At 46.5% G+C, this 23,989-nt stretch overlaps 1 protein-coding gene across 1 annotated transcript in view; it reads left to right on the top strand.

Moving 5' to 3' along the window:
* The first annotated feature begins 11,839 nt into the window (after positions 1-11,839).
* Positions 11,840-23,989, top strand: part of LOC119659447 (chorion peroxidase) — a 36,636-nt gene continuing 24,486 nt past the window's right edge. The window contains exons 1-5 of the mRNA XM_038067531.1: positions 11,840-11,980; positions 12,053-12,250; positions 12,373-12,619; positions 12,678-13,060; positions 13,123-13,512. Coding sequence (XP_037923459.1) covers positions 11,848-11,980; positions 12,053-12,250; positions 12,373-12,619; positions 12,678-13,060; positions 13,123-13,512 — 1,351 coding nt within the window. The 5' untranslated portion in view covers positions 11,840-11,847. The remainder of the gene's footprint in view (positions 11,981-12,052; positions 12,251-12,372; positions 12,620-12,677; positions 13,061-13,122; positions 13,513-23,989) is intronic.

The following is a 23,989-nucleotide window of genomic DNA, read 5'->3' as shown; positions in this document are numbered from 1 at the left end:
AGCAGGCGGCGATTGAGGCGAGATCTTGGGCTGCACATCAATGAAGGCAAGACAAAATATATGGTGGCAACGTCAGCACCGAAGACGAATCAACCAACAACATCAAACCGCACTGGTCAAACACAAACACGAAGAAGAATAAGGATAGGAGAATACAACTTTGAAACCGTTGACAATTTCTCCTATCTAGGGTCGAAAATCACAACCGATAACAACTACGATGATGAAATCCGCGCACGTTTGTTGTCAGCCAACAAAGCCTATTTCAGCTTACAAAGACTGTTCCGCTCGAAACGTCTCACCATAGGGTCAAAGCTCTTACTATACAAGACTATGATCTTGCCAGTCCTCATGTATTCCTCGGAAACTTGGGTTCTTAGCAAGAAAAATTGCGAACTCTTGGCCGCGTTCAAGAGAAGAATCCTCCGAAGAATTTTTGGCCCCCTACATGAGGATGGACGATTCCGTAGCCTACACAATGACGAAATCTATGAGCGATACCACGACCGTCCGGTTGTGGATAAAATCCAGCTCAATAGGTTACGGTGGGCGGGTCACTTAATCCGTATGGATGAGGATGATCCCACCCGGAAAGTCTATAAGGGCAATATCTATGGTAGAAAAAGAAGACGGAGCAGACCCTGCCTAAGATGGAGCGATGGCGTGGGTCAGGACGCCAGACAGCTTTTAGGGATATCGAATTGGTGAACCTCGGCGCAAAACCGGGATGTCTGGAGTTCCTTATTAAGGCAGGCCTAGACCGGATACCGGTTGTTGCGCCGTTGATGATGATGATGAAACTCCGGCTCCAGAACCCTGTTCTGTTTTTGAGCCGTCGGTGTAGAAGACTTCCATATATCCCGCCACGCTTTCCTCTGAGACTTCCAAGTTCTCTCTGCGCTTTTTCTACCAAATAGATGTATGAGGGCACGAGAATCGGAAAGCATTGTAAAAACTGGATTCAGTACTCCCAGTAACTCTTCCAATGCTCTGCTCCCCCAACAACCGTTATTTCCCCATAGAGCTAATCGAATTAGTCTATGAGCCGCTCTCATTGCAGTTCTTTGAATAAATATATCCAGGGACTGTAAATTGAGTTATGCATTTAGAGCTGCGCTCATACATCTATTTGTCATGCTCATGGCACCGGTGATACCCAGTCACAGAGTTCTTTGCAATGTGGCTAGTTTGCGGTGAAAACCATTTTTGAAAACGTTAACTCACCACACTAATGATAGTAACATATATCCTCATTACCATATGAGGTCTAAGCCTCCATGTCGAAGCAATGGTCCGTCTTCACAGCCCATTAGCTGTGACAGCTCGCTTCATCTTCTCTACATGTTTGTTCCGAAAAAGTTTTTTATCTAGAAGGACTTCCAGATATTTCACTTCTTCGGAGAGTTCAAGGGTAGTACCCCTCATCTCAGGGAAGCAAAGTCCATCCAGTTTTCTCCTTTTTGTCAATAATACCATTGTGGTTTTATTTGGGTTAACTGAAAACCCGTGTCTGAGGCACCAACTGTCGATCAAATCAACGGTACGTTGTATATTTCTACACATCGTTCCAACATCTCGATCAACACCAAGCAGAGCCACGTCATCAGCATAAGCTTGAGCTTGTTGTTTAGGATCTGCGGGATCCTAAGTCCCCATCCACTTGATGGTGGACCGGACTAAATGAGGAGCAACTTACTCCCTTGTTTTTTAGTCCATGAATCCCTAGTTTGGAGCGTAGCACCCCAAGCATTAAGAATCGAAAAAATCAAAAAATTGACTGATGGTTTCTTCCAGAGCAGAGGCAACTCATCAGACGCTGCCTCACCTCTGCCCTGGGAGCAGCGTGACCGAAAGTGCCAACAGGTGGAAAGACGCTCCCTTTTATCATCGCAAAAACACGACAGTTATATTGGACGCCAGTCGTTGTAGTCTAAGCTACACTAAAGCTAGGTTGTTGTTAGGAGGGAGTAAGTTGCTCCTCATTTAGTCCGGTCCACCATCAAGTGGATGGGGACTTAGGATCCCGCAGATCCTAAACAACAACCTAGCTTTAGTCTAACTTAGACTACAACGACTGGCGTCCAATATAACTCGCAACCTTGTCGTGTTTTTACGATGATAAAAGGGAACGTCTTTCCACCTGTTGGCACTTTCGGTCACGCTGCTCCCAGGGCAGAGGTGAGGCAGCGTCTGATGAGTTGCCTCTGCCCTGGACGAAACCGTCAGTCAAATTTTTGATTTTTTCGATTCATAAGCTTGAGCGTTTATTGGCAAATTTTGCAGTTAGCATAGTAGTGAGTCGATCAGCATACTCCACAGAAGTGGCGAAAGCACACCTTCTTGGGGCAGCTTTTCGTTACTTCTGCTGTTATACACAGCAATCTCTGCGTTAGCATAGCATGGATCCACTTAATTAAAGCATCATCAATGTCAGGTGCCATTATAAAAATTTTAAAAAGGCGCACAGTCAAACGCCCCTTCAATGTCCACGAACACCGACATCGCGTACTCACCATTCAGAGTTACATCCTCTATCTTTGTAACCAAAGAAAAAAGAGCAAACTCAGAGGACTTTCCACGCTAGTAAGCATGTTGGTTTTCATGAAATGGTTGCGACCTAAGTGCGTTTCCCACGAATACGAAGCTCAACCAGTCTTTCCAAATCTTTCAGCAAGAATGAAGACAAGCTGATCTGTCTCAAGTTCTTTGGATTAGAGTAGTCATCTTTCTCAGGCTTCGGTATAAAGACTACCTTAACCTTCTGCCAAGAGGTAGGCACATAGCCGAAAGCAAGACTTGCTAGAAAAATATTTCTTGGCAATCGCTCTAAGTGCTACATACCTACTTTTAGCATTGCTGGATATATTCCATCCATGCCAAGTGTTATGAAATGTTCAAAGGACCGTATGGCAGCTGTCACCTTTTCATTGGTAACAACCGCTTTTGCAGTGTTCCAGTTCCGCTTACAGCACTTGCGTGTTGAAAGAGTTGCAAGAACCGTCAAATCTTCCACTTCTTTCATACGTTCTCCCAGGTGGTGTACTTCCAAGAGATCTGTACTGATACCAATTTGGAGCTTGTGAAAGTACCATCCGATTTTCTGGAAGAGTCCAACTTAGCCGACTCATCCCTTTCAAGGACTCTGCACAGCCTTGAAGTCTCTATTTCGCCTTCCTACACCCCACAGTGTGCTATAAAGGAGTCTTGTTTCGAACACCTAGCAAGCCTCCTCTATTGACGCGGTGAGCCGCAGAAGTTTAACCAGCCTTCGTTCTTATTGCTTTAGCAATAAGTCGCCTGGTTTATTTCCTGAGTTTTTGCAGTTCCTGATGCCACCAAGGAACTGTTTTACCACTTTGGCCTCGAGAAATAGGCCAAGCCTCTTCATAGTACGCTAAAAATGTGTAGTTCAGAGTTCACCATTCATCTTCCAGCGCCAAAGGAGTCCTTAGTCGCCTAGGTAGCTGTACTTTATTGCCAAGAAGTTCATTGAACCCTGTCAAATCCGTTTTCCTAGGGTTCCGCTTTTGACTGTTCGCCTGCAATAGTCAGATTACATTCTAGGTATCGGTAATCTGACAATGACACCTCGTCTAGCACCGACCAGTGTGTAATTAAATCTAACACTTTTAAGGTACAGATAGTTAGGTCAATTATTCGCTTCTTCTCGGTCCCATGATCGTAGAGGGTCACACATTACGTTTGCAGCCATGAGACCAGCTGAAGTTATGAAACCAAATTATATTCTGCTTGTCTCCTCTTGCATTCGATTTGTTACTGCCCCGCCTATTAAGAGTTCGCGATCCCTTTATTCTGCATACGCTATCAGATCTCTAAGTTCTTGCGTCGGTGGAGGATACAAAGAATCATAGGGTAAGTAAGCGGAGGTAACTATGATGTTTTCCCTCTCGTCATTAATCTGATATTGTACGATAACCGTAACTAAGTCCTGAGAACAGAACTGTCTCAGCATAGTTGCCTCTAACCGCCTTGACATCAGGACACAAGCTCTAGGTCTTATGGATCTTTCAGTCTTATGGATCTTTCATCGTAGAAGATGTTAGCCTCCTTCACTGATTCAATGCCACAGATTCTATTAAATCGAACCCATGGCTCTTGCACCATGTAGGGCCAGTCCTGCAGCTTTGTCAGCCTCGCTGCCAATAGATAGGAAGAGTCTTTGGCTTAGGTTAATTTGACCCATCTTTATGTTTTTCGATATAAAATTAGTCTAATGTGTAATGGAAAATTGTTAGAAGCGTATGTTGCGGTCCGCGTATGACGGGGTTTCCCCCACGCCGTACCGCCAGAGACTCGATCCCCTCGTATTTGATATCTCTGAAAAAAGCCGCACTTGGAGGTACAGCATTTCCCGTGTCCTCATCTATGAAAAATCTCATTTCATCCCGCAGAGCATTCGCGTGTTTTCCACATAGCACCTTAACTTATTTGCGGTGTCCGGTGTGCATACATTCGATCACTCGAACGAAACTGACTTGATATCAGTCAGTTTCGTTCACGCCTCTGGCTTCCCTTTCTTCAGCTTGTTCCATGAAAGATGTAAGAGAAGTTACTACCAGGATTCACTCTGTATTCCCTTCACCAATGCGAATCACCATACAGGGGTTCCGTCACTATATGTACTATCCTCCGCGGGCAGATCCATTGTATTAGAGCGCACCGACGATGCTGCAATTTGCTCTATATTGTGTTAGTCGAAGATCATAATGGTTCTTCGCTCTCAAAGTGGAGATGATACTCAACAGTTTTCTTATATAATTGAATTTCAATCTAGCTAGGAAAAAGTGGAGCACCATATGGTGACTTCCCCTAAGCACATCCAGACTCTTTTGGTCCAGTTCGAATACCTAGCTGAAACACACCACGTTTATAGATTTATCCTTCCTGGCATTCATGAAGTTTACCCTTGAGTGTCTGAAGTCCATGCCCGGGTTCTGTTCACCCAGCATGCGGATGATAATCAGTGCACTCCAAATGGAGAAGCCCATCACGAAAACCTTGATTGTTAAATCTTGACTTCGTTCCAGGCTCTTGCATTGTTTTCCACAGGCATTACCGGTACCATCCTCCAGGATTGTCCCTCTGACACTTTACCAGCCTTGGAGGAAATTCCCGCAGCAGCAGTCTGAACTCCTCTTCTTTCTTGCCTTCGTGTTCGCATTCCTATGGGAGGGACCAGCTTCATTGAGATCTTTTTCGGTGATGTGATCACCTCCTGGCACACCAGCCCTAATCACCGTGGGAGGCGTGGATGCAAGCCCTGATGCGGAGCAAAATGAAGCGTTGGCCACCACAGATGTGTCTTACGCCTCTTGCGCGCTTTACCGCTGAAAAAAGAGTCTGGTACATCCAGTGTGGATCTCACCCGAGTTACCAGTTTATCCCCACCTTCCACCGAAGATTCCGCTTCCTTAAGTCCGATTCTCCTGGACGTTACCGCGCCTAGTGATGCAGCCACGTGCCACGTGCATGTCTTCATTCCCAAGGTGCTTCATCTTCCTTCACAGTGCCGTCTTGGGGCCTTTCCAGGTTAATGGTGTCCGGGCCGCTTGGATCCATTTCCACATACCGGCGTCCACGTCCCCAGCTCGCTCCACTCTTCTCGATAAGGATGAAAGAGAACGTTCTGACAGGCAGGATTCCCCCTACTTAGTGGCCGAAGTTCTCTTCTGCCGAGCCTTCCTCTTCCGTTTGCGGGTAGATTTGGGCTGTAGTACCGCAGATGGGCCGGCCATAGTCGGATTTCCAGTTTCTCTCAAGTTGAGAGATTCCGTACATTCCTTCCTAGCTAACTTCGCGAGGTCCTCGCGTGTAGTGAAACTTCATTCGCGCTTGTCAAAGGACAAAGGATTCCTACCATAACATTATAAATGAAAAGATTTTCATAATGTTTGGGAAAAAAGTTAAAAAACAAAATCCATTTCGATTCTCATTTTATTTTCTCACGCAGGCTATGCTGTTAATAGGGGTCAAGCAGTGCACTGCAGGATAGACTGATGCGGAACATAGCTCCCTGTGGCCAACCTATCTTCCTCTAAGGATGAGTTGTCTCTCCTCTGGGACGGTGTGTGCCTTTTCAGGGGCCAAGCCTCTCGTCTACCAAGACCGTTAGTGAGTGGTGATAGCCACACCCTGTACGAGGTGACCCTACTATGAACAAAACGCTACGGATCTAGACTGGGGAGTCGAAAAACACCTCCCCCAATCCAGGGTGTTATGCGAACCGTGCCCATTGGATAGTTTGCAGTCGGGGGTAACTGACTGTATTCGAACGGATCCTCACTGATACCTGGTCACCTCAGTGAGTAAGTTAGATCTTACCGTGCTACGGGGGGCTATGGCACGGCGGACCTCTTAACCCCCATATTCGTGGGAATCAAATGAGTACAAAACCAGAAAAGAAAACAAAATCCAAAAAAGCGGGGCCCCGTACCGCACCAAAACTGGTTAATCAGGCGGAGGCACGTCTCCGAATTACTGAAAGCCAGGTGACTACACCCAAGAAGGGAGAAGTTGGGACGTCAAGCAGTGGATCCAAGGTGAGCATTGGTATACTGCGTGGACTACAGCCAACGAACACCACTGCTCAAAGAGCAGGGACCAGCAAAAGCACGTCTGAGATAAATATAACAGACGTCAGCAAGGAGACAGGTCTCAGTGGCGCCGGGGTTAAATGGTACCTGCGCTATCTGAAGGAAGGCCTGAAACCAGAAGAGGCCCTTAAGAAGGCTCAGGACAGACCTAAGCCATCTCTACCGGAGCCGAGAAAGCGGGGAGCAGCAGAGATCAGCCCGCATGAAGGGAATGCTCCCAAAAAACCCAGACCTGAACCCACGGGAGGAGAAAACCCGGGCAGGTCAGAAGTGAAGGCAGGACCCAGGAAGCCCGGCATTAGCTATGCTAGTGCGGTCAAGGGCATTCGACTGGCCATACTGCCAAAAAGGTTTCCCGAGCAAATACTCACTCGGGAGGAACAGGAAATCATTGAGGAACTTGTCGTCACGCAGATGATCAAGGGTTGGACGTCGAAACTGGTGTTCACCGGGATACGCTTTCGACCAGGCCTTATACTGGTGGACTGCGCGACGGAAGGTACTGCAGAATGGGTTAGAACCATAATTCCTAGATTGCCAGGCTGGGAAGGGGTGGAACTGTCAACATGTGCTGGAGATGATATACCAGGAGCCCACATGGTGACAGTTTTTCTCCCAAAGGCCGCGGCAATAGTAACAGAAGACCTTATGAGACTCCTAATTGCTCAGAACGAAGATCTCCATACTCGACTATGGAGAGTCTTCAGAAGCAAGGTGGAGGGAAAGGGTAAACTCCTCACGATTGGGGTAGATGACCGATCCCTGGAGGCAATTAAACGTCGGAGCTGTCACATCAACTACCGATTTGGCAACATACCCGTGCATGTGCACAAGGAAAAGCCAAGGAAAGAGACCTCGGAGGAGGCATCGGGTGGAAAACTTACCGAGGTCCCTGAAGAAGTCGCGGAAGCCATAGAGGCGGAAAGAACGGGATCAACCAGGGAAATAGACCTGCTGCCCAGTGAAAAGCAGAAGCTGGACGACCTAGACCTAGGACTCCTAGGGTTCGGGGTGGACAGCGACGCGCAGGAAAGCGCCATGTCGGAGGAGGAGGGTGACACTCCGACAGTGGAGAAGAGCTCCAAACAATAACGGAGCCAATAACCAGCACTAGGATAGCCCAGATAAACCTCCATCATGCGAGAGCTGCATCTGCAGTGATTGCAAGAGCGAATTCCAAGGAGAACATTGGAATAGTGCTGGCTCAGGAGCCCTGGGTGTACCGGGGGCAGATTCGCGGTCTGCAAGGAGGAGACATGCAGGAAATTTGGGACTCCTCTTGTGAAAAACCAAGAGCTTGCATAATTCTCAAACGTAATTTAAAATACATATGTCTTTCAGAGTTCTTAACCGGGGACCTTGTGGCTATCCAAGTCTCATTGGAAGCCGGGAGGAGCACTCGAGAGGCAGTTGTAGCATCGGGATACTTCCCAGGAGACGAAAGCCGGGTTCACCGGAACAAGTCGCAAAGCTGACGGAGTATTGCGAGGAGAGGGCGTTACCACTTCTTCTCGGCTGCGATGCCAACGCCCACCACGAAGTGTGGGGAAGCAGCGATACTAATCGTAGAGGTGAGTACCATCTCGAATTTATTCTTAGTAATAAGTTAGAAATATACAACGTAGGGAACACTCCAACATTTGTGACCAGCACCAGACAAGAGGTACTAGATATAACTCTAGGAAATATCCTAATGAACGGGATGGTCAGGAATTGGAGGGTGTCGGATGAACCCTCAATGTCTGATCACAGGATACTCAGATTTGACATTGAGGGTAACTCCGAAATAAAAAGAATAATAAGGAATCCCAAGAGAACGGATTGGGAATCCTACACAATGCACCTGAGCAACAACATTGCCCACCTTCAAGGGAGCGGTGACATCAGGAGCGAATTGGAATTAGAAACGGTGGTGGAAGACCTCAACACAATCGTCATTGACGCATATGAGACCAGCTGTCCGGCCAAGACAGTCAAGTCATCAAGGGATGTACCATGGTGGAACAAGAACCTAGCCAGAATGAGAACAGAGATACGAAAACTCTTTAACCGGGCAAAACAAACCGGGGACTGGCGGAGGTATAAAAATGCACTGACTGCGTATAGCAACGCCATCAGGGAAGCGAAACGGAACAGCTTTAGGGAATTCTGTGAAGGGATTGAACAGATCACAGAAGCAACCAGGCTGTACAAGGCTGTAGCAAAGTCGGGGGAATATCCTCTGTCTGCTTGAAAAAGGAAGATGGGACATTCACCGAAAATGAGGAGGACAGGGTACACCTGCTTCTCAGAACTCATTTCCCGGGATCCTACCCCTCGGCGGCAGGCGACAATAATCTGCCTGACACCCCAACAACGAATAAAAGGGGAAGGAAAGGGAGCTGGAAACTAGCAAAAGAGGTATGCTCAGAAGCTAGGCTAAGATGGGCAGTGGGAACTTTCAAACCAATGAAATCTCCCGGAGCAGATGGCATTTTCCCAGCACTTATCCAGAGAGGTCTAGGAATTATCTTAGAGTCTCTTCTGAGGGTGGTAAGGGGGAGCATAGCACTGGGTTACATACCAAGGGCATGGAGACGGGCAAAAGTGGTTTTTATTCCGAAAGCGGGTAAAAAGGATCCTTTTCACCCTAAATCTTTCAGACCAATCTGCCTAACATCGTTCGTACTCAAAACGGTGGAGAAGGTCATAGACAACTATATTAGAACTAACGTTCTAAAGCGTAGTCCCCTACATCACTGCCAACACGCTTACCGGGCAGGAAGGTCAACTGAAACCGCTCTGTATCAGCTGACAGAGGTACTACGGGACGCCATAGAAACAAAAGAAATTGCACTGTGCGCGTTTTTGGATATCGAAGGAGCTTTCGACAACACATCGCACACAGAGATACAGGATGCCCTGAGCCGCAAAGGAGTGGGAAACACCCTGGCACTCTGGATGGGCAAAATGCTAGAAAGCAGACAAATAGAGGTACAAACAGGTACAAATTCTATTATCATGAACACCACTCAAGGCTGTCCACAGGGTGGAGTACTATCGCCGCTGATGTGGAGTATGGTAGTGGATGAACTCCTGGACGTGTTAACTAATACTGGAATACAAGTCCAGGGCTACGCGGATGACATTGTTCTAATCTGTAGGGGCAAATATGAAGATACCCTATTTGATAGAATCCAAACTGGATTAAGGGTTACTAGTGCCTGGTGCAGGAAGGTGGGACTGCGGATCAACCCAACCAAAACCACCATAGTACCATTCACTAGGAGGCGTAAGCTGGATCACCTGAAAGCCATAACATTACATGATATGGAGGTGAAACGAGAAACAGAGGTCAAATATTTGGGAATCACGCTAGACCAAAAATTACTCTGGAAGACACATGTCGGAAACACTTGTCGGAAAGCCACGAGGGCTCAGATGACTTGCAGATCCATAGCAGGAAAAAAATGGGATTGCAGCCCGAAGATACTACTTTGGATATATACTGCAATAGTAAGACCAATGATTACCTATGGAGCGGTAATCTGGGCAGAAAGAACCCAACTCAGCACACAAGCCAGGGAATTACATAAGCTCCAAAGGCTGGCTTGCGTCTGTGCAGTGGGGCAATGAGGACATGCCCAACGGCATCCCTGGAGGTCCTTCTGGGATTAACGCCTCTCCATCTGCACATACAGATGCAGGCAAGGAGATCAATATTCAGGATGGCCGGTAGTATAAGTGAGGCGGGGAGCTGCCTAAATCGAAGGAAGATTGATATCCTTTCTAGGCAGTATCCCGAATTACTAATATCGAGGGACAACATGACAACGAGGTTTCACTTCGATAAGAAGTTTGAAACACGTTGGAGTAACAAGGCATACTTGGAGAGCGTGGCTGCGACATACGGCTTAAACCAGCAACTGATTACTTGGTACACTGACGGATCCCTCACAGCAGAGGGAGCGGGTGCCGGTGTCATTGGTCCAAGGAAAATGTACTTTGAGCCAATGGGCAGGTACACTAGCATATTCCAGGCGGAAATTTACGCCATAGACAAATGTGCCTCCTTTAATCTGCAAAGGAACTACAGTGGGCAGAACATAGCTATTCTCACCGATAGCGAAGCAGCGATCAAGGCACCTAGGTCCAACCAGGTGAACTCTAAACTGGTATGAAAATGCCTTGAGAGACTGAATACACTCGGCTCGTCCAACAAGGTCTGGATACTTTGGGTTCCAGGCCATGCTGGGCTGGAAGGCAATGAGGCAGCGGATGAACTAGCCAAGAAGGGAGCAGGCATGCCTTTACACGGGCCAGAACCCTTCTGCGGAATCGGAAACGGTTTCATGGCTATGAATCTAAGAAACGAAGAGAAACGGTTGAGGGAACTATATTGGGCGGGCCTACCAGGGATGGAGCAGTCCAGGGTGCTTATTGGGGGATACGAACCCATGCGCACAAAGGACTGCTTAAACCTCACCAAAAAGAACCTCCGAATCATAGTGGGAATTCTCACTGGTCATTGTCGGCTGAACTATCACCTAGGGAAGCTAGGGATATCTACGGACACTGCCTGCAGGTTCTGTAAGGAGGAGGACGAAACCTCTATGCACGTCCTGGGACAGTGTCCGGCACTTGTGCAAAGTAGGTCGATACATCTGGGAGAACACTTAATACCAGATGGAAAGCTGAAACTTCTGGAAGTGGGGAACATACTAAAGTTCCTAACGGTTAGAGGCCTGCTTGAGATACTATGATCAACAGGTACACCATAACCAGTAAAAGGGGCACAATAGTTCTTCAAGGACGCGGTGCGACTTTCCCTTAACAGAATAATAATAATAATGCTGTTAATAAAAATGGTGATAGTTCCCTGATACAGGAAAATTCTATTTAACCCTGATTTTACCGCAAAACAATCCACTAATCGTTGCTAACTTTCTTGATTAAAAAACTGCAATTTTAGGTGAACTTGTATCTATCTATCTGATCGCAGGTAATCCAAATGCATATTTATAGACAATCACTTTCCTACAGATACGAAAAAAATGCTATCTCTACAAGTCATAAAAAAATAAGATCATTATTAAATATATTATACAAATAATGTCTTGGAAATTTTCCATATTTTATACTAAAATTTGCAGAATCGATACTTTCACTGTTCTAAAAAAACAGTTGTATGCAAATCGAATTTAGTTCTTATTTTTACTGGAATTAAAATCAGTTTCATTTTGGAGTTGAAGAGATGAAGAGTTCAGTTTTAGCTTGTTTTGTGTGCGTTCTAGCAAATTTTTATATTGAGTGTAATAGTGAGGTTGAATTTAGAAAATATACCGATTATTTCGATGATCAATTTGATTCACTGGAGAGCTTTCAAGGTAACAAAACCGCTTAAATATCAAAAAGGCTTTAATTTCGGTGTTTCTAATAATTATCACACGCACCTATAGGCTACCAGCCTCGTGAGCAAACTTTCAGATATGTATCCAGCGAAGAAATTGCTAAATATTGTCCAAATGGAGTGAAATGTGTTCCCCCAATTCAATGTCCTGCTCATGTTAATCTACGAAGCAATGAGAAGCCTCAAAAATGTCGCCTTTCCTCCAAGAAGTGGGGATACTGCTGCCTAACGGGGTATAACCTTACAGGTAACTTAAACATGTGCTTTAGTATTTGCAAGGTTTAAGATATGTATCTATTTAACATAATTAAATAATTAAAATTCACCGAGTTAAACAATTGAGAATAATTATTTATATTAAAAATTTAGTGTCACGACCCGATAAATACCGCAATCATCAACTTAGAAATGGCGCTATGCTTCGAGAAATCGTAACTGAGGTAAAAAATATAGCGGAAAGAATGATTAGTCACAGAAGCCATTCGTTGAGGACAGATAATCCGGACTTCCTCCACCACCTTACTTTCCAGTCAACCAATAGGAACCATCAAAGAGACGGAAAAATTTCGAAATGGGCTCTCGAACAAATTTTGACTGGACAACTGATACGTGAAAGGTAATAGACTTCCAAATTCACATTCTATGATATGAATAAATTCATCTATCACCTTCAGAGAGCAGATGCTACCAGAAGAGGTTTTCGAGTTAACAGATGTCAGAGATGAAAACTCAGTTTGCCTACAACCTCCCAAATGTAAGAATACCCAATTGAAATATCGAACCGCGGATGGAAATTGCAATAATCCATTGCCGGATAGGAGTTTCTGGGGTGCTGCAGGTCAGCCAATGGAAAGACTCCTGCTTCCGGCATATGAAGATGGAATTTGGGCCCCACGACAGCATTCCGTTGACGGATCCTTACTTACCAGTCCTAGGACAGTTTCACGAATATTATTTCCTGATTTTGATCGTCCACATAGCTTCATTAATTTACTATTTATGCAATTTGGACAGTTCACTACACATGACTTCACACAATCTTCTTCAATTCAAAATGGTGAGTTGAAATCTCATCTAATTTCCGAGAAAGATATTTTTCAAGAATTTCACCTGAAATAGATGATGGCCAACCAATACAATGTTGCAAAGATGATGGTTCCAGTGTACTTCCTCCAGAAGAGATGCATTTTGCTTGTATGCCCATAGAGGTTGACGCAGACGATGAATTCTACGGCCCTTTCAACCAAGGATGTATCAACTTTGTTCGGCTTTCGCTAGCTCCGTATTTCAATTGCCGCATTGGTTTTGGTAAACAAATTAGTAAAGTAACTCACTTTTTGGATGCATCAGGAGTATATGGTTCAAGCTTAGAAGTTCAAGGGCTGCTGAGGTCATTCCAAGATGGGAAGCTTGAAGTGTTCCCGAGAATTAATGGAGATATGTTGCCTATAACAACAAGAAACCAATCATGTGGTGGTACCAGTGAAGGCAAAATTTGCTACTTGTCGGGTGAGTAAACTTCACTTACATATTCCTATGCAGTTAGTTAAGTATTTAAGTAATCCATGCGTGTTCGCGGTGTTTCTAGCAAAAAGGTTTTAGGAATTACAACTCAACACCGTCTCCGTCGCTAGAAGTGATTTTTTATTCGACATCGATATTTCGGGAACAACTTGTTCCCTTCTTCCGTGCCAGGTGTATACTGGCCAAATCGAAATTTAATCTAGTATCTAATCTGCAGGCTTTTGTACACATCTACAGTGCACGCAATTCCTATAGACGAACTATCAAATTTTATTTTAAAAGGCTGTAATTCTACGAATCCTAAACAGATGTTAATGGCGCTTTCACAGTATCTTCTGACCGTATCAATTGCACAGTTTACCTTCATTAGTCACTCTAGCGGAAGGTTTGTTTAAGGAAAGTGCAAAATCATAGAAATAAATCTTCTTCTTCTTCTTTTTCTTCAGCCTTTGTCCCGTTCACAAGCGAGGTCGGCTCATTCTGATCGGCTTCACCATTTGGCTCTATCGAGTGCCTGATCTGGGTGCAATCTCGAGGCTTTCAAATCCCCATCCAGCGTATCAAACCACCGTTGTTTAGGTCTGCCTTTTGGTCGTTTACCATCGACTTCGATGTTCAGACCAATCTTGGCAAGTGAATTCTCATTTGCACAAATTGCGTGATCATACCATCGAAGACGCCTCTCTCGCACCTTTTCCACGATCGGTGACGCCACTAGGCCAACGTAACATCTTCGTCTCCATTACCGCAAGACGCCGTTCATTGTCTTTTATAGTCGGCCAACACTCAGAACCATAGAGAGCGACTGGACGGACGACATTGCGGTAAATTTTAGATTTAAGACGTTCTTTGAAACGTCGATCACAAAGAACACCAGTTGTGGAACGCCACTTCATCCAGGTTGCGTTAATGCGTGGAGCAATTTCATAACGCAGTTCTCCATTGGCTGATAGCGTTGATCCGAGGTATTTAAATCGCTCAGTTCTGGGCAGATCACTGCCGCTGACAGTGATTGTGCCTGTTTCATGGGGATCGGTCGTCAAAAATTCAGTTTTGTTTAAATTCAATCTGAGACCGTGTTGCATGAGGCGATCATTCCATTTTAGAACAAGTTGCTCGAGATCATTTTTGCTATCAGATGCTAGGAAAACATCATCTTCATAAAGCAGTGTGTAGGGCGCTGGACGTTGGATATCGCGTGTGACGGTGTCCATAACAAGAACAAAGAGGAGTGGTGAGAGGGCACTTCCTTGATGAACTCCAACAGAGACACGAAGCGGTTTTGATACACCCGCCATACTTCGAACTTTACTTTTCGGATCGTGGTAGACAAATTGAACCCAGCGCACGAGTTCTTCTGGCACGAAGTGTTGTCGTAAAGCATACCAGATGAGTTCGTGTGGAACACGGTCAAACGCTTTCTCTAGATCTATAAAGGCAATGTAAAGAGGGCGATGTTCCTCACGGTGTTTCTCCATGAGTAACCGCGCAGCGTGTATTGCATCAGTAGTTCCGCAGTACTTGACAAATCCGGCTTGATTCACGGTTATTTCAACGATTTCACGAATACGGTTGTCAAGAATGCGTTCAAAAATCTTCATGGTATGGGAAAGTAACCAGATCGGACGGTAATTTGAACATTCTGCTGGGCTACCTTTCTTTTTCCATATTGGAACAGTGGTACTTTCTTGCCAATCAGATGGTGTTCTTCCTTCCGGGATAACCCCTTTAAAGAATTCACTGAGCCACAGTGTTGGGTCCCAGCTCTTCGCTTTCCAGAGCTCAGATGCGATGTCGCCAGGTCCTGTTGCTTTCCCCGATTTCATTTGTTTTATTGCCTCCTCGACTTCAGTTGCGCTGACTGGTGGAACTGCTCCAAATGTCGGCAATGATTGTGGAAGTGGAGGATGAGCAAATTCTTCAGTTGAAATCTGCTCGAAGTATTCTCGCCATCTATCCGTTGCGGCTCGACGGTTGGTGAGCAAAGTACCGTTCTTGTCATTAACACAACAGAAGTGTTCGATATCTTGTGTGCGTTCATTACGGCTTTTAGCAAGTCGATACAGATCTCTCTCGCCATCCCGTGTCCAGTTTATCGTAAAGATTTTTGAAATGGTTCGCTCAGGTGACAGTGACCGCTTTCTTTGCTTCCCGGTTGGCATTCTTATAATTTTTTTTGAGAAATTTGTGGTAGAGGCGTTTCTTTTCACGGACCTTCATTTCAACATCATCATTCCAAAGCCAAGTATCTCGGTGGATGTACCGCTTACCCGGCTTGGTGACCCCGAGGATTGCAGAGGCCGCTTTGTGGATCGTGTCTTTCATTTGATTCCATGATTCTTCCACATTCGTAATAGTCGGCAATCGTATGAGTGAGACCGTTTCTTCTTTCTTCACACCAAATCGCCACCATTTAATGCGCCGCGGGCCAGTGCGTTCCTCACGCTGTTTTATCGGTGGCTTAATTCGCAGGACGGCAATCAACGGCCGATGTTGAGGTGCGATGGTCTCATAGGGAACGACTTTGCAATCAGTGACAGTGGTAAAATGATGGCGTCTTATGAGAATATAGTCGATTTGCGTTTTACTGTTCCCACTATAAAATGTGGGAAGATGAAACAATCGTTTGATGAACCATGTATTCATAAGTACAAAGTTATGGGTGTCCGCAAAATCGATTATACGCTCGCCACGCTCATTGCGCGCTCCGAACCCCATTCCCCCATGACACCTGTTACCGTCTGCCTTTTCACCCACATGACCATTAAGGTCACCGGCAATGATTATATAATCGTCAGCAGGCACGTGACAAGTCTTTTCAACGAGAAGTTGCCAGAAGGCATCTTTCTCGGCATCAGGTCGACTTGTCTGTGGTGCATACACGGTGAAGAAGTGAATAGTGCGATCAGCTGATATAATTGTGAGCTTCATCAGCCGGTCATCAAATCGTTCGAATTCTTTAATGGCATCACGAAAACCCTCTGAGATGGTAATGCCAACACCATATTGAGTGTGTGGGTTACCAAAATAGAGAAGTTTGTAGCCATTTTTACCGCGTTCGCGTTCAATGTCGCAGCTTTTGGCACCAGACCATCGGGTTTCTTGCAGAGCACAGATATCAATGCGCCTTTTCCGAAGGGCTCTTGCGAGTTTCTCCGTCTTTCCAGTTAGGGTACCAACATTTAATGTGCAGACACGTATTTGTTTTGTTCGTTGTGTTCGGACTAACTTGCTTATGTCCTGACGCCGTCCATGCGTCAAGAACCCTTACACCCATTTCTCGACAGGACCGGGGCCCGTCCTGCCGCGTCGACTGAATTGGACGCCCTATCATTTCTCCGAGGCTTGAGACTCAATCCGATCATCATGTTTGTAACGACATTGTATGCATTTTCTTGGTCGACCTGTCGCGGGGCCTGTCACCAAGAGAGCCTTTACCTGGGCTTGGGACCAGCATACTATGTTAATAGCATGGCGGAGTTAATCATAGAAATAAATATAAAAAATATTTTTTTATTTCTAATAATTGATTCACAGACATTGGTGAAACTAAATTGCGGGCTTCTTCCATCTCGATTTCCATTCATTTTGTGAAAATTTCCTGCTTGAACTCGGACACTGTGGCAAACTGTCGGTTGTTCTCGTAAACTCACCTTGCTCAGAGCTTCTCAATTCTGGCTTTCTTACCAGCTACTCCAATAACGGCCTTCGACAAAAACCATTCTATCGACTACTATAAGACGTAATCCGATGCGTTATCCTGCTGAAACGTGAATATCCCTTCATCCTGTTATTCCAAATAGGGTACCAACGCAGCTTCCAATATTTCGTCGTGTTTTTTCCGAGTTCATTTTTGTAGGTGCAATGCATAGTTTGCCTTGCCAAGTAGGGAAAAGCTGCCCACACCATCACACTTCCCTGGATTTTGTTCTAGGTGGATTTTCCTTCCATAAGTCATGCCAATAACTTGTAAAACCATCTGGTTTCCGGCTTTATTTGGGCTTTTTCGGGGAAGGCCTTAGCATTGCATCTCGTCAACCTTCTTACGCCGTACCACTCACCCATTTCCAAGAAAGTCCTGATGGCTTTTTCAGATCTTGAAAGCACAGCAGCAATTCGAGACTCACGACGCAATTCGAGACTCACGTCGACCTGCCCATAGCCGTAAGTGCGGATGGGATAAGAAGGTGTTTTGACGGAGTGTAGGGTACCGGCACCTCGTTGCCCGTATCGACCAGAAAGAAACGTCTTCTGAGAGAGTCGAAAATTGTAACGCGACGTAGTACTGCGCTTCGGTTAGACGCCGTCGAGGCACCCAGCAAGCCTAGTTTTGCTGTATTGAAATCGTATCCGGTGGTACATTTAGTAGCTTGAGCTCCGAATTTACGGTCGTACCAGCGGGGCTGATGAGGCTCCCAAGGTGCGACTGCCCGAACGCCCTTTTCGGCAACCAGACCTCTACTGTGAATGCGGACGAAATCTACCTGACGAAAGCAAAGTACCTACCGTTACCCTCAGTTTGGGGACCGCGTCTGCAAGTGTAGTTACCATTGACCTAAAGTCTTCAACCTCCCGACGTGTTTCTCTAGACATTTGCGCGGCCATGAGGCGCACCTACACCTCGTGGACTTTGTCGGCCGTGGCAGACAGCACCTCCAGCGACTCCGAGTCCACGCAGGATAAAATAGCGCGGGTCTTCTCTGAGAACCGCTGCAACCAGAGCGGTTTTAAAAAGCTCCGAGCCGATCTTATCCTCACCCAGCTGCCTCATTTCTCGAAGCAGCTGGCTAGGGTTAAGGTAGCTCAGCGTTAGCTCGTTCAGCAAGTGACTCTGCTTCGCTTCTTCACTTGCTAATAGCCGACCTATAAGCTCCTACTTCAGTCAGTCGTAGGAACCGTCCTCCAATACGCCCGCAATTAGCCCGATGATCTCTTCGTCGAGACCGCTAAGCGCGTGGCACCCGTGATGACGCGGAACCATGCCGCCGGTTTGCGCCACCTAGGTTTTATTCCTCTATTTCTACTTTTCAAATCGAATTCTTATATAAGTATATGGACCCCCAGAGTAAGAAAACCTTCGCACTTTTTGAAGGTTGCAGCAAACAGAAGCAAGTTCACCGCACCTCGTACCAGGCCGCCAGATGTGCCAGCAATAGTTCAGTGCATCGGTGGAGGTGTTTATAGTGCCGGCGATGCAGGCGGAGAGAAATCAGATACGAAGGGAGGAAAGGGGGGGGGGGATCATCGCAAAGAAATCAGATACGAAGTGTTGGCTTCCATCAAGCGGGTGGAAAAAACATTAAAAAAATGCTCACTAGTTGTGACCAATCCCTCTGAACCACGAGCGCCGAATCCTTTCTTGCCAAGAATTAGATTAACAAAACTTTCGTTCAGAGCGCTTGGCAAATAAGCATATTCGGCCACTAATTGTCCCCTTCTTCAGTGCTTAGGAAAAAAATTCAAAATCTTTCTATTTATATTAGTCTCCTTAAACTCTCCTTAGAACGATATGTTCCGCTACCTTTAATCTGAAAGCCGACGCACCCTTTTTCCGCCAACTCTGCTTCCTTGAGTTGTTCCCTAAAGCATGTTTCCACATTCCTTTTAGGTTGTCCGATGTATACTTTCCTAAAATCACCCAGACTTGGCCATTCAATCGATTGGATCAATAGATGGATCGATCCCAGAATGGTTTTCAGTTAGTTATTCCCGTTGCTAAAGACAACACGTCCTAACCAAGTCTCCTCAGTTTTCTTTTCAACGCAAGGCAAATTTCGCCGGAGCGAAATTTGGTAGTCCTAGGATGAATTTAAGGGGAGTTTCTCAGTAAATTTCTTAAAGTTGGTAATATACTATTAGTAACTTTATTTGAGCAGATATCGGAATGGGACATATTTTGAAGCCTAGATTTCATCTGAGCGCACTTTCCTGATTTTTGTAGGATTTTTGGGTTGGATAGTTTCCGAAAATGAGTCCTGTCTCATATTAGCTGTCCACATTTTGACTCCTTACTCACGCACTTTGCAATTGAAGCCAAAATTAATATCAGTACGTATCGACACCTTTCATTTGATACCCTACACGACTATATCCAGTGAAAAAATTTTATAAATCCCCCCTTTGCATGTGAATTGCATCTCCGTAAATTTATGTCACTCACTGTATGTGTGGGATTTCATAGTTCCCATCTGTCCACCAAATTTCGTTCGGATCGGTTTAGACATTTTGGAGAAAAGTACGTGTAGCAGACATACAGACAAACAGTGAATCGATTTTAATAAGGTTTTGTTTTACACACACATTACACATCCCATAAACTAAACCAATCTTTCCCCTTCTGTGACCAAAATGAACTCCCTTTATCGTACTCCTTATCGCAATTTTCTTTTAGTTATCGCCACTCTTTGCGATTCAAATTTTCCACCTGACACAGATAAAATTTTCACTTGCACCAGGTTCGGTTACTAATTTCATGCAATCCACTATTTTCAAAGAAAACTGCCGAAACACTTAACTATGGAAAATCCTACAAGTTCATCTTTTTCTTCAGCCTTTGTTCCGTTCACGGAATCGACTCGTCATAATCAAAGCGTGTCACGCCACTAGTTCAACGCAACATCTTCGTCTCCATTATCGCAAGACGCTGTTCATTGTTTTTTTATAGTCGGTGAACACTCAGAACCATGCAGGACGATATTGCGGTAAATTTTAGGTTTGAGGCGTTATAATGTCTTATTACGAGTTTTCTGAGATGAAGAAAGAGAAGCGTGAAAAAACCCAACACACTGATTCCCCTTCCAAGTGACTTCTTCAGTCGATATACTTTTCAAACTTAACTAAAATCTCCGGTCCAACTGTCCATCCATCAGCCAGTGTCGGTTCCGCTAATCTTCGTTCCCGGTACATATGCCGGCTCAGCGAGAACAACAACACCCCATGGCTTGCTTAGAAACAAAAGGACACTAGAGCATGCATCCAGCAACACGATGATCATTACGCTCTGCTGAAACGTTGCCTTGGGATGGTTTTTTTTTTTGGAGTAGGGTCGGTGAATGCGTTTACGCACAGAGAGTTGGACTCCCGCCACAGCACGCTGGCGGACTACCAACTAAACACCTCCCTGTCATCAGAGAACTAGCCTGGAACCGTTTGACACATTACTTCGGGCTAGCCCTCCCGCTCTCTCGGCTTTGGGAGCCTTCAAGTCAGGGAATTCCTTTCACCAACGGGAGGGGAGGGGAGGAAGGGAGTTGTTAGTTCAGGGAACCCCTTACCGTCCGATCCCTATGCCGGTCGAGTTCAATCTTCTTCGTAGTAAGGAGAGCCCGAACATAATGCGCAATACGATTCCAGCTGCCAGCGCTCTCCAGCATCTCTCTGACAATGTTGTCTGGAGAGAGCTCCCCTGTGTCTGCATAAAGCTGCTGGCGGAGGTGATCCCACCTGTCGCAAGAGAAAAAGGTGTGTTCAGCGTCATCCGCCACTCTATTGCAGAACACACAATCAGGAGATCGCGCCTTCCAAACCCTGTGCAGGTAAGACTGAAAACCTCCATGCCCACTTAGAAGTTGGGTAAGGAAGTAATCAATCTCACCGTGCTTTCTGTTCAACCATGGGTCTAATTTGTCGATGAGCCGCGCAGTCCATTTGCCCCTTGGCTCATTTTGCCAAGAAAGTTGTCACTCGTTAAAGGTGCGTTGACGTTCCTCACGGGCAACCACTTCTCTTAAGTTTTCGCCCTTACTGCGATAGATAGCTTTGCGCTCCTTGGCAAGGAGGACAATGGGGATCACTCCCGCAATCACCATCACAGCCGGTTCGGAGACGTTGCGATAAGCAGACGCCACTCGCAAAGCTCCCCGCCTCTGCACTTGAGCGAGGCGTTTACGATGCACCTCCTTGTCAAGGGCATCAGCCCATACCTCCGCACTATAGAGAAGGACGGACTGCGTTGCTCCCATGAGGAGACGTCTCCTAGTTGATATAGGGCCCCCGACATTCGCCATTAGCCGACTCAAGGCCGCGACTCCAGCTGCAGCCCTGTCCGCTGCTGCTCTGATTTGCTCGAAGAAGCTCATCTTCGAGTCGAGCATTAAACCAAGGTATTTAATCGCTGGTTTTGACTCTATAGTCAACTCGCCGATCGATATGGGACGCAAGGTCGGGATTCTCCTTCTGGTCAGGATGACTACTTCGGTTTTTTTTCCAGCGCAAGGCTGAAACCGTGAGCAGTCATCCATCCGCTTACCCGTCGCATCAATATGCCAAGTCTGTTTTGCGCCTGTTCAACAGTGCGTCCGGCAACAAGTGCCGCAACGTCGTCTGCATAACCGACCAGGCGCGACTCTTCGGGCATATCGAGTCTCAGCAGACTATCGTAGGAAGCGTTCCAGAGGTCCGGCCCTAGGATGGATCCATGCGCTACTCCCGACGTGATTTCCATCCTCCTCTGGCCCTCTAGCGTCTCATAAAACAGGGAGCGGTCTTTCAGATAATCCCTCAATATCCGGAAGAGAGAGCTTGGCACGTGAAAGGAGTTCTCTAGTGTGCCTAGCATATCTGTCCATCTTACGGAATTGAAGGCATTTCTGACATCAAGCGTTATGAGGAGCACTATCCGTCGAGATCGGCGGCTGTGTGCCCCGGCTCGATTAAACGCATCTACGACCTCCATAGCAGCATCCACTGTAGATTTCCCTGTTCTGAACCCGAACTGCCTTGCGAATAAGCCCCCGGCAGCACGGATCGCTTCAGCGAGTCTACCCCTGATGAGCTTCTCGAGCACTTTTCCGGCCGTGTCAAGCATGCACAGCGGTCGGTATGCAGACGGGAGCTCCGGGTCTCCTTTACCCTTACTGATCAACGCGAGTCTGGCCACTTTCCAGCGACAAGGAAAAATGCCCTCCTTCAAGCACGCGTTGAACGCTTCGAGCAGCAATTCTGGCCGTTGGCGGAACACCAGTTTGTAAACTTCCATCGGGATGCCATCAGGACCTGGCGCCTTCCTGTTTTTCATAGTGAGAACCGCTTCTTCAAGTTCTCCCATTGTGAAAAGGGGGCAATCCATGACGCTTTCCGCGCTATTTACATCAACCCGTACAGGGTGTCTGGGGAACAATGCCCGCACAATGCGGTCCATCTGGTCGGTGCTCAATATGCAGGGCTTCCGCAGAGTCCCGATTTTCCGAGTGACAAGCTTATAGCCAAGTCCCCACGGGTCATCATTCACCTCATTAACAAGATTTTGCCAGCCGCGAGCTTTGCTTTTATTTATAGCGCTGCGGCGTCTCCTTTTTGCTGATCTATATTATGCCTTTATGGCACATGCCTCCTCGTTGGCGTACGGTGTTTAAAATTACGAGCCCGGTTCTCGCCACCATTTCCAGAATTCGTTTCCCTCTGGAGTCTGATTGAGGCATGCCCCATTCAAGAGCCCTGGCATTAAAATCACCGCCAACCAGGATTCGTCCCTCCGTGCTCGAAACGGCGTCCTCCAGACCATTAAGCCGGCACCGAAAGTCCGGAATCGACTCATTCGACGTCAGGTAAACGCTAAAAAACGTTATCCCTAAACACCGGATCCAGAAAAATCCGTCCCCCCGGCCTTCGGCAAGAACACGAAGTCGAACGTCGTCCCGAACCCAGATGGCAGCGGTGCCCGATAAGTCCAGATACCATGAGGATGGGTCCTTGTTTCGGTATTGCTCGCTTATCAGCACTAGATCAGCATTTACTTCCGCAGCGAACTGTGCTAGCAACTGGTGAGCGGTTGCACTCCGGTGCATGTTAATTTGCAAAATGCGGATCATGGCGTTCGCACCCTAGCCCTCTCCAATTCCGCCCTGAAGATCGGACACCGTCCCGAGCCCGCAGTGTGTGCGACGCTTTCGCCAGACGCGCCACGATCCCTGCAGAGAACACAACTCTCGCTTTCCTTGCAAGTCTTCGCTTGATGACCCGCTTGGCCGCATCTCCGGCATGCTGTCCTCCTGTCCGGACCCTTGCAAGCTGCTGACGTGTGTCCATAGTCCAGACACCTGTAGCACTTGGTGGGGACTATCCGCATTCGTACCCTGCGTACTACCCATCCGATTTTGATTCTCCCACTGTTAAGGAGTTTCCTCGCATATTGCTCGGGGACTTCCACCACAGCGAGCTTTTGGCCTCGAGCATTTACAGAGGTAATACCTACCCGGGCATTGGTCACTTCTGGACATTCACGCTTTAGCGCCTCCTCTACTTCGGCCTTTTCTGTGAGGCAGTCAAGATCCCGTATTTCTAGAGAGCACATGAGTTCTAGGCTGGAAACAAGAGCCTTCTCCCCCAATAGTCCCTTGACCGCTTCGCAGAACGTGCTCTTGTTGGTCGTCTTTGGGCCCAGTTCGACGAGAACTCCACCACTCCTCGTTGGAATGCAGTGATACAAATGGGCAAATTGAAAGAAGTAAATTTTGAAAGCTAA

The sequence above is a fragment of the Hermetia illucens genome, chromosome 6 (genome assembly GCF_905115235.1).
Source record: "Hermetia illucens chromosome 6, iHerIll2.2.curated.20191125, whole genome shotgun sequence".
NCBI classification, from domain to species: domain Eukaryota; kingdom Metazoa; phylum Arthropoda; class Insecta; order Diptera; family Stratiomyidae; genus Hermetia; species Hermetia illucens.
The sequence above is the reverse complement of the archived record's forward strand: the minus strand, read 5'-3'. Positions and strand labels throughout refer to the sequence as shown.